Source organism: Sciurus carolinensis, chromosome 10, assembly GCF_902686445.1.
Source record: "Sciurus carolinensis chromosome 10, mSciCar1.2, whole genome shotgun sequence".
NCBI classification, from domain to species: Eukaryota; Metazoa; Chordata; class Mammalia; order Rodentia; family Sciuridae; genus Sciurus; species Sciurus carolinensis.
Genome location: NC_062222.1, coordinates 139,364,432 through 139,375,585, shown reverse-complemented (window position 1 = coordinate 139,375,585; position 11,154 = coordinate 139,364,432). Strand labels below are relative to the sequence as shown.

Here is an 11,154-nt window from a genome sequence, read left to right as displayed (position 1 = left end):
ACCAGGCCCTGGCTTTCCTTCTGTGGTCCTGGGGTCACTAGCCTGCCATCTACTTAGCACAGCCCCACCCACCCCTGTGGCCACTGTCCTCTCCAGTTTGGGAGCATTGTCCACAGTTTCTCAGATGTCCAAGTGTCCCACACGCTCAGGGCTAGAAGGTTGGTAAGGTCTTTTGTCCCTGGATAACTGCCCCCTGCCCTTAGTCTCTTTAGTCACTGGGGTGGACACCTTGTAGCCACCTCAGGCTACAGCCTCAGCATCTTGGGCAGGAGACTGCCCTGCTCTTCATCTGACCCACCTTCAGAATCCTCCTGCAGCCCACCTGCTACCCACCTCTCACACCCTTCGTGCAACTGAGTCAGACAGCTCTCTGAGGCAGGTCTGGTTTCATGTGATGGCAGGGTCAGCAGGCCTTAGTGAGCCACAACAAGCCCAGTCCCCTGGAGGTCTTGGCTCTTCCTGCCCTAAGGCACTGGCCACATGCTGTCATCAAGGGGGAGTCCCATGGAGAGTCTGTCTCTGGGTTCCCCCCTGGATTCTATTCTGGGAATGAGAAATTGGCCAACTCATTTAACCTCTCCGAGCCTCAGTTTCCCTACCTACAAAATGGGAGTGATGGTACCTGCCTTTTTGGGTAACTGGGAATTCAGTGAAGGGTGGCAGCAGGCTGGGCACAGAGGTCCCAGGAAGTGGCAGGAATATGAACATCATAAAGTATGGCAAATCCCCAGCCCTGCCCACAGGTAAATAGGGTCCTAGGGCAGGCTGGGGTGGAGGTGATTTCCCAGGCTGGCCAACCATGGGCACCAAGCCACACAGGCCTCTGAGGGCCTTCCAGAAACTTGGACATGCAGAAAAACATTGTCTCCAGAATACAAAAAGAAGCCAGCAAAATTAAAATGCATGACCATGTAATTAAGTGTCTGTGGAACCTAAAATAATGCCAACATTATTTTTTAATTTAAGAACAGTTTATTATATTTATGAACAATTGGTGGGTACTTTTTTTCTCTTTTACAAGGTTTTCCCACTATACTGATGAGCTCTGGACAGCTTGGCAAGTGTAAATTAAATTAATTCATTGAAGCCAAAAGTATCAAAAAAAAATGATAAAATTTTCTTTCAAAAGCTTTTATAGGAGACAGACAGACAGACATGAAGAAGGAATTTGGGTGCAGATGTGGGCACATCCATTGGTATTGGGGGTGACCTCCCAAGTGAAGAGGCCAAGACTCTGAGGACTGGACAAGTATGAGTTGGGCACTGGCCAAGGAACAGAGGGGACCCAGCCTGCCCTGCTGCTGCAGCTGGACCCACCAGGCTGCCAGGCCCTTTCTTCTGAGGAAGGTCTCCCTCCCATGAAGGACAGGGGTTGTGCTTATGAGAACTTGTGTGCTGGGTGGGAGGCAGTGCTGCTATCAGGGAAGGGGTTCTGGAGGCGTTGGGTCTGGGAGGAAACAAGCACCCCCAGGACTCTGAGACATGGGGGTAGCATGAGGTGGGCACCCTGGGTCCCATCAACCTCCCACTGGCTCCCACTGCATAGTCCAGAGGGCACCAGACCACCCCATTCCAGGGTGCTGTCAGCCCCCACCCCAACTCTAGTGGTGGGAAGTGTCCAGCTCCAGCCAAGGCCCCTCTTCCTGGCCTCCTGGAGCCATTTGGGGGGTGGTCTATTCTTCCTTCCATTGTCTCTGAGCCAGAGTGGGCCTCTCTGGACCTTAAAAAACTGGGGCCTGTTTACTGGGTCTGGTTGCACCAAGGGCCCAGTTGTGACTTGCAGTGCTGGCCAAGTGAGGTGATCCTTGCAGGCAGATGGTCCTGGAAGCTAGATGGCACTGAGGAGGCGGTAGAGTGGGGTGCCCCCTGGTGGCATCTAGAAGCTATAGCAGGAACCTGTTGGGAGCACAGACCCAAACCACAGGAGGGGAGCCAGTAGGTATCTCAACCCCATCACTTGGCCTCCAGTACTGTCATCACCAACAAGGAAGGACACCAACAGTCTTTCTGAGCCCCTTGCACAACACTGCCCCCAGGATCATCTGCTGCCCTGCTCATGTCCTTCCTGTCCTCACTCAGCCCCGGAATCAGCTCACTGCAAGCCACAACTGGGTCCTCAGTGCAACCAGACCCAGAGTAGGGACCCCTTGCACCCTGCTATCTTCAAAGGTCAGTCAGCCAGGCTTCCTCCTGAGCCCCTGGATACAGCGAGCTCTGGGTGTCTTCCCAGACCCTCCACCCTTGGCCTTGCTGCCCTACCTCCTGGAGAACTGCAGCACCTGGGAGTGGGGCCACCTGGCCTAGGGCCCCTGCCCCAGAAGCTGGAGTGGGGGGTGTTGGGGAGCACTGACAAGCCCCTTCTCTGTATAGCCAGAGAGCAGTGACATCCCTGCCTCCAGCTGCCAGAGGGGTGAAGGGCACTCCTGCCTCCCAAGGTGCGTTCCCAGGAGTAGCATCCAGGCAAAGCAAGCCAGGGCTTCCCCATGTCCCACTTCACTGGACACTTGTGCTTCTGCCTTCTGTGGGACCCTCCAAGAAACCTGCAACCCAGCTCTTCTGCCTACTGACCTCTGAGCTTTGTTTCCTCAGCTATGGCATGGCGATCCTGCTCCCTGAAGGGAATCTTGTGGGACTGTCATGGGCATGTATAAAGTGGGGGCATGGCATTTCTCAGGGCACAGCAGGAAGCACAGTGGTGATGGTGTTGATGGGGAAATGGGTTTGGGAAGACTGGCCTGCATGAGGTCCCAAGTATGGCTCAAAAGGGCTGACAGCAAACCAGCACTCTGGAAATGCTCCCAGCCCACCCCTAGGGCCTCCCAGACCCAAGCCCCAGCTGTGGGTGGCCAGGAGGCTATCACTTCTACATCCTTTCTGCGTCACACCTGTCTTGGTCCTGGGTTCAGATGACCCTGGGGCAGTGTTGTGCAGCGAGGGGCTCAGAAGGACTGTTGGTGTCCTTCCTTGTTGGTGATGACAGTACTGGAGGCCAAGTGATGGGGTTGAGATACCTACCAGCTCCCCTCCTGTGGTTTGGGTCTGTGCTCCCAACAGGTTCCTGTTATGGTTCCTAAATGCCACCAGGGGGCACCCCACTCTACCGCCTCCTCAGCGCCATCTAGCGTCCAGGATAGCCCCACGGGGATAGCCCCATGGAAGGGTAGTGATCGAACATCCCAAGTTTAGCACTGAAAGTCCTAAAAACTTTTTTTGTTCCTGGGCAAACGGGGCTATTGGTCATTCTTACTAAAGGGCACCTGTAGCACTAGACCTTTTTGCAGGGCTGCCTGTCTCTGAGCAGCACAAAGGCAGGTCAAGGCTCGCCTGGAGGACTTCCCATGAACGGACCACATCCAGACCTCCCTCCCTGCCTCCTGGTGTCCAGGTCCTTCCTTCCTGGTCTCTGTTACTTCCCACCTCTGACCTGGTGGACAAGGAGGACACCACACCTCAGGTCTGGGAAGGTGACCACTGAGGGTCCCTGTAAGCACAGAGGGACACTGCAGTGCATCTCTGTGAAATTCTGCAGGGCCTGATTTCCCGGTCAGTGGCAGCAGGGGTGGCCTCCTACAGAGAGGTGACGATTCTACCATGGCACAGTTGTCCAGCCAGTGACAGAGGCCATGCTATCCATCAGAGTGGAGGGGTGATGGAGGGCCATTTCCCTGTATTCTGTCCAGATGAGCAGGAGGATGGGTTCAGACCTTGGTGGTCAGAGATGCTGAGGTCCCCCAGGCTGCCCCTTCCCTTCTGCTCCTAAAGGGCTTGCCCTGTCAGAGGAACCCCCATGTTCCAAAATTTTCTGACTTACCAGAGAGTGGGCATGGTGGCTGCCGTGGCCTCTCACAGCCCTGCCCAAGTTCCAAGGGCACCAAGGGCAGAGGAAGCCACATCGCTGGGGCAATCCAAGGCTGTGTTGGCACTCCTTCAGTCTCTCCACAGCACCTCAGAAGCAGTCCCCAGGCTGCGGGGTAGTGCAGGTCTGACACCATGGCCACCAAGGTGAGGTAGGCCCCAGTGTGGGGGCCAAGAGCACTAGCCCTGCCCCCAAACACAGGCCAGGGGTTTCAGCTACAGATGCACATGAGGGGAGAAGGGCACTCTCACGGGGTAGGGGATGGCTTCCAGAGGGTGAGCAGCCACACCTCTCCTGGAGCTGATGGGAAGCCAAGTCCTGCCCTTCAATCGTCCCAAAGTGCAGAAGTCCCAGTCTCCTAGAGGAGAATCCATGTCAGCACAAATACTATCCCTGCCCAGACAGAAGAAAAGGAGTCGGCACTCACAGAAGATGGGACAGCGTCTGCAATCCTTAAATAGATTTATGGAAATGGTTTCGAATTACAGCATTTAGAAAATAAAAATAATCTCAATACATAATATTTCCTCCATTATATATTCTTCCCCACAGAAGCCTTTTCTGTGCATGAGTATTCCACTGCTCAACAGTAATTGGATTTCATCCTATAAAAGAAGCTATAGGTGTGTCATCTCTCCAAAAATAAAACTGCAATCGTCATTGCAATATGAAGCCTGAGATTGAAGCCTGAGGAGGAGTCCACGCTGGGGCCACTTGGCTCTATCAGCATGGGTCCCAGCTACTCTGGGGTCTGTGGAAGTGGACCAGGGTCCCAGAGGGTGCAGAGGGAAGGGGGCACTGTTGGCTTAGTGGGCAGCCCTTGGTGGCCTTGGGCTGTCTGGTGAGCCAAGGTCCCAAAACCCACCAAACCTCTGCCTGTGGGTATCAGTGCCCAGCCAGCCCCCACTCCATTGGCAGTGGATAACGTGCAGGTGTCAGGACACGTCTTCCTCCTGCATTCCCCCTCCCAGAAGAAATGAGATGCATGTTGTTTAGCATGGTCCTGAGGAGGGCAGTGGGTGCTAGGGAGGAGGTGGGAAGTAAGACACGAGAAGCCCTGCCAAGATACTGGGGCCCACAGAACCCCTTTATTCCTGCTTCCAGATTCTCTGCTGCAGACAAGGCCTCGCAGTGGCCACTCTCCTGCCTGGTAGGTCCAGCTGGAGAAGGAACTCCAATGGACTGGCAAGAAATCCTAGCCCTGCCCAGCAGCCACCTTGCCCCAAAGGCAGCCCCTAGGTCCCTGGATCCCCTTGCTGGGTGAAGCTGACCTCCTTTCAGGTTCTGTTCCTGACCTGGGGTCCCTGCAGGTAAGGAGGCCAGGGTGGGTGGGACAGAGGCTCTGGACATTCTGGAAACCTGGATGGGTCTGCAGCAGCAGCAGCGTCTTGATGAGATGCGGGAGACCTCCTGCAGTGCAGCCTGGACAGGACCAGGGTCAGGCGCAGCGCCTCCTTCCTGGGAGTCCCTGGCCCTGGTGGGTTGGGGAGTGCCTGGGTGCTGTGTCACATGCCTGCCTTGTCGCTGTAGAAGGGTGTGACGTGGAACATGTAGCAGTGTGTGCACACGCGGACAGGCTTCACCTGCCCATAGCGGGGCAGCGGTGCCGAGTGCGAAGAGCAGCGGGAACAGAAGATCTGGAAGTCAAGGAGAGACGAGGACAGTGAGCCTGCTGCAGAGTGCTGAGCAGGCCCAGCCCCATGCCCCTACACAGTCCTCCCACCCAGACCAGGCAGGGTAATGAATGGGGAGTCTGCCTGGTCCTGGCCCTGTGGCCCGTGCAGCTAGGACCTTCAGGAAAACCCTGGGCAGGGCTTTGTCCAGACTTCCTGAGGGGTGTTGAGGTGCTGAACCAAGGCCATAGCAGGTTCCTGCTCAGTTCCTCTGTCCCCTCCCTGTCCTGGCTCTGAGTGGCCAAGGCTGGACATGGGCACTGGTAGGGGCCAATGTCTGGAGTCTGAGCGGGGCCCAGGACTCAGGGGCATCTGCACAAGGACCCCAGAGCCTGGGAACACCAGTCCTGACTTGCAGCCCCTGACACTGTGCCTGTGGACAGCTCAGATGCTACAGGCTGGCGTGGCCACCCACCTTCCCGCAGCTGCGGCAGTGGTGTTTCCTGCGGATGACAGTGAAGGGCGCTTTGCACGCGGTGCAGAAGCCGCAGGCCTCGTCCGGCACCCATTCAGGGGGGTCTGTCACAACGAGAGCCAGGGACATGTCAGCCCTGGCGTGCAGGTGGGCTGGGGCTGGAGTAGAGGCCTGGCAGGTGGGCAGGCACCTCCAGCCCCTCTCCTCACTGGTCACCCCTAGACTCAGTGACAGGCTATGATCTCACATGGGGGTCCCTTTTCACAGTCATTGACAGAGCCCGGCAATCACCCCCAGATGCAGGCCCCTGACTTGGGACATAAGCTGCGGTATCCACCTGGAGGACTGTGCCCTGGCCAAGGCTCGCTCACTCCCAGGCTCTCCCTGCCAGCTCTAGTCACCCTGGGTCAGGTCCATCTGCCGTCATCCATCTCAGCACCAAGCGAGGCCACCAGAACCAGGGGGCCTGTTACACATTCTGCCAACAGCCCTTGTAAAGGTCTTAGGACCCTTCCCACAAACATGCCACAGTACCCCCAAGTGCCTGGATCTTCCTTCTATGATAGCCAAGCTGCCTACAACCAACTCCATGGGGAGACTGCAGGGAGCAGGTCTCTCAGATCAGATGTGACCAGATCAGGCTGCAGCTGCCCCCATGGGGGAAGGCTCCTGGAACCCCACAGTCCCCATAGTGTCCTACAGTGTCACCAGGCTGCCATGCCAGATACCTCCTGTGGTCTGTGGTATAGGGGAGGAGCTGGGGTGTCAGGTGCTGGCCGGCCACTAGAACCAAGCCTTAACCTAACACCTCCTTGCTTCCCACAACCTGGAACTTGTGCCCACCAGGCTGAGAGACATTAAACATCTGGCCTGAGGTCACATAGCAATGAGGGGGCTTGTGTGCCCACCTGGGAGCCGAGGACAGCATGCAGAGTAGGAGGCTGCCTCCTGTGGGAAGCTGCACACCCGGACGCCGGGGTGTCTGTCTGGAGGGGAGCCTCCTTCAGGGATCCTGCATCTGAAAGCATCCAGCGCAGGCACCTGCTGCTCAGCGCGAGCATGCTGGCCCCTGGCCTAGAGGTTCCCACACACCTTCAAAGTCCCCGTCGCGGGTCTTGGCTGCAAGTTCTGAGGACGACAGTGTCTCCTGACACAACGCACAGTCCTCTAAGGCCGCACTCCGCAGGGTCTGGGTAACTGGAAGAAACAATGACGCTGCTGGGGTTTGGTGGGCAATGTAGTTGATGTAACTGACTGTCCCTGCTGGGCACACCTGGGTGCTCCCAGTAGGTGGACTCCCCCAAACCCAGCAAACAGGGCCAGTCCCCTCAGCCTGGCAGAGGGCTTCCAGTCAGTTGAGAGCTTCCTCTTTGCACAGCATGATGTGCCCTAAGGCACATGTCAGCTGCTCCTCAAGGGCATCCAGCCCCGGGGCCCAGGCACATGTGATCAGGTCCCTTGAACTGTGATTGTGAAGGGAAGCAGAGGTCCTGCAGCCCAGTGTGGGCCCTGCCCCAAGGATGGTCTGAGTGGCTTCCAGTCCCTATCTGCTCAGGAGTGCTTGTCTCTGCCTCCTCTGAATCTGGGTTTCCAGACGGCAGCCCTGTCAAGATTCCCTGGTAGAATGTGGCTTGATGGTGTGGTTTGGGGAGTAGAGCTGGGTGGGTACAGGCTCCTCCTCACCAGCAAGGACGCACTGCTGGCTGGGGGCTTCAGGAATACTTGGGCCATCCTGTTGCCAGATACCCCATGAGCAGAAGCCCTGTAGTGAGGTGTCTCAGCCCAGTGCAAGGGGCAAGCAGCAGGGCTCTAGCCCCTCTCCCACTCAGAACTCTGCAGGTACAGAGGGCCAAACTCCCCGTGCTAATCAGTCCCTGACGTGATGCCTTTTCCCTCACCAATACCTGTTACGTGCATGTAAGTGTGCAGTGTGTAAATCTAAACGTGTCTGTGAGAGCACACGTGTGTGCCTGTGACATGCCGAGTATGCAAACATGAGTCAAATTGCAGTCAGCAACAGACTCTGCCAGCTACCCCATGGGGCGGGGTCCCACGTCCCCTCCCCTTAGCCCTGGCTGACTTCTGAATGCTTTGACAGATGGGTAGAAGTGACACTGGGTCACATCCAGTCACCTGGTATTAGCTTTAACAGGAAGGACAAGTATCCCCAGCACCTATCTGCAATAAAAAAAATTGGGCCATCTTGCTGCAGTGTGTGCAAGGGGACCAAAGCCAGGTGACCTGCTTGCAAAGTGGTGGGGGAACCACTTCCCTAGGCGATGCGTCCTGGGTCCCCTCCACAGACAGCCTGGCGTATCTGGTTATGCAAATCTTAGGATGCGTGGCTGCCTCGGCGGCATGATGAATTTGCCCAGAAGAAGGAGGTATGGTTTTCTGCAGGCAGTGGACACAGGGGTTGGCACAGGCTCAGCACCTGTCCTGGAGTGGACACTCACCCTTCTTTAGCTTCTCCTTGTCATCTGTTTCTGGCTTGGTGGCCATGACCTCGAACAGAGTTTTGAGAATACTTCTCAGGTCGCTCGCATAGTTGGTCTGCAGTTGATCTGCCACACCTGACCAGTGTGATAGAGGGATGGAACGAAGGATGAATTAGGCTGACCGATCTGGAGGCAGGTGCTGTGTGCTGGGCAGGACCTAGCCAGAGCTCAGAGGCCAGCATGTCCCAGCCCCTTGGGAAAGGATTCCCTTGATGTATATATGGACAGTAACTTAATGCACAGCCCACTGCACAGCCCACCACAGACCACTCTGTTACCAGCACACTTTATCCAAGGTTATGGCCACTAAGCTGTTATGGTCACTAAGCTGTCCTGGCTGCTCACCAGGGCCTCCATTGTGCCTAGCCTCACAGTGGCCCCTGTCACTATCACAGCAATTTGGGCATCCAGATGTGTCCATTCATAGCCTGCCCACTCCCCAGTGGGCATAGCCTCCATATCCATGACCACACTGCACCAAATAAATCGGACTACAGGGCCACAGTACAGGCTCCACGTGGCTGGGGATCCCAGGGTGGACCTGCCCAGAGGAGGTGCCCAATGCCCTGCTGTTCTGCTCAGCCCCACCCATCACCCCCAGCACTCCCTGGAGGAAAGGGCTCCGGCCCTCATCCATAGAGCTCCTTCAGCCTCCCTGGGAAAGATTGCTGCTCAAGATTGGGGTCTCCACTCCCCTAGAGAGTACCTTGTGGATCCTTGATCTACCCCAGGCCCAGAATTCACACCTGAGATGCAGACAAACAGACGGTGAATCAGGTCATGGCTGCCGTGGAACCTGGATCGGATCTTCTCTCTTGTGGCCACGGGGGTGACAGGTGAGGCCGCAGGGGCCGCCTCCAGCTGGGTCTTGTCTGAGGAGGAGGATCCAGCTGGAGGACAGCTGCACAAAGAAGAAAATGCAGGTGTATGGAGATGGAGGGGTAGGGTGAGAGCCTGCAGCCTAAAGTCCAGCAGGCCTTGCAGCTCCCACTCCAGAGGGCCAAGCTGCCCAGGAACGGAATCCCTGTGAACCAACTTTAGAGTGTTGTCAATGTGATCCCCAGGCCCCAGTTGAAAAAGCCAGGTGGCCGGACAGGACTTTGACCCTGTGCCAGCGCTGCTCTGGGCCTTCAATGGCTGCTGCCTATGGCAACCGCTTCCAAGCCCTTCCTTCCACGGTGCCTCCTGTGTTGACATGGCTTCGACTCACAAGCGTAGGCCACTCCGTCTGGCATCCTCAGTTTAAGATCAACTGACTTTCATCTGTGGAAGATCCAACTCACCTTTGTGCCTTCTAAGGGTCAGGGAACTGAATGGCGACCTCTCAAAAGATGTGTTCACACCCTGGGCCCTGGAACCTGTGAGTGGGACTTTATTCAGAAAGAAGGTCTCTGCTGATGGATTTAATGAAGGATCTTAAACAGATTATCTGGGATTATTTAGTGGGTCCTAAATCCAATGACAAGTGTCCTTATCAGTCATAGAGGAGGTGGCACAGGTACCCAATAGAGAGGAAGAGGCCATATAGCCACAGAGCCAGAGACTGGAGGACACAGCCACAAGCTGAGATCGCCCCAGGAGCTGGGAGGAGTTGGAATTCTCCCCAGAGCCTCAGAAGGGAGAGAGGCCCTGCCACATCTGGACTGGGGTCTCCAGACAGCCAGGGCAAGCTTTTGTAGATTGAGGTCACCCAGCTTGCAACACATGCTACATGTGGCCACACAGCACTCAGATGCCCCCACCTCCTGTCACATCCCTTGTTGCCTTCCCAGCAAATGTGACCAGGTTCATCCATTTGCTGCTCAGGGGTGCCTGCAGCTGTGTAAGGGTGCTCACAGCTGACAGCCTTCACCCTAGTTGCACCCTAAAAATGACATATCCTACCTCTCTTGCCTTGTCTTTATGTCCCACTTTCTGGGAAATTTCCTCTGCTTTTTCTTCCCATTGTACCCTTGACGTTTTCGTTTCTGCTATCAGGTTCTCAATTTCCTACTCTAACTGCTGTTTCCTGGAGGCAATGTCTTCTATCTCGAAATGTTCATTCACTGCAATGTTTTAAAAGTTGCCATCAGTGCCCTGCACTGTCTCTTTCCCCGTTTAGGGGAACTGGTCTGTTCAATCTGTTTCCTATGCCAGCAGCTTGCCTCAGACGCTGAGGGTCCTAGGCTATCTGAGGAAGGGCCTGAATGACTGCCGGTCATAGATAGAAAACAGGAAACTTTCACCTTGCTGGTGGGAGTGTAAATGGGTGCAACCTCTCTGGAAAGGTAATTTGGCACCACCTGAATGAAACTGGACCTGCCCAGTAGATATGCCCAAACTCGGCTTTTTTTTTTTTTTTTTTTTTTTTTTGAGATACTGGGGATTGTACTAGGGTGCTCTAGTAGAAGCTACATTCCCTAGTCCTTTCTCTTTTTTATTTTGAGAGTGGGGGGTCCTGCTAACTTGCTGAGGCTGGTCTTGAACTTATGATCCTCCTTCCTGGGCCTCCCAAGTTGCTGGGACTACAGGTAGTCATCCCTATATCAGCTTGGAAACTCTTGTCTTTATATGTCTGCAGACACAATGGAACCTTCAAGGTAGGACTGAATATTCCAGAGAAAAACAGAAAGGAGCCCAAGCCTGCAAGCAATGTGCTAGAGAGTCTACTGTGATCTGTGGGCAAGGGTTACAGAGGACGAGGGGAGCCAGTTGCAGCCCCTTGACCATGCA

At 55.5% G+C, this 11,154-nt stretch overlaps 1 protein-coding gene across 3 annotated transcripts in view; it reads right to left on the bottom strand.

The window, feature by feature from the left end:
- Positions 1–4,284: 4,284 nt before the first annotated feature.
- The window catches only part of Zfyve28 (zinc finger FYVE-type containing 28), a 114,728-nt gene continuing 107,858 nt past the window's right edge, over positions 4,285–11,154 (bottom strand). For 2 of the 3 annotated variants that reach the window (XM_047567151.1, XM_047567152.1), the window contains exons 9-12: positions 9,189–9,343; positions 8,401–8,517; positions 7,037–7,141; positions 4,285–5,493 (exon numbers count right to left, since the gene is read on the bottom strand). In XM_047567151.1, coding sequence (XP_047423107.1) covers positions 4,742–5,493; positions 7,037–7,141; positions 8,401–8,517; positions 9,189–9,343 — 1,129 coding nt within the window. In that variant the 3' untranslated portion in view covers positions 4,285–4,741. Of the gene's footprint in view, positions 5,494–5,944; positions 6,049–7,036; positions 7,142–8,400; positions 8,518–9,188; positions 9,344–11,154 lie in introns of all 3 variants that reach the window. The other variant, XM_047567153.1, reaches the window with a different exon arrangement.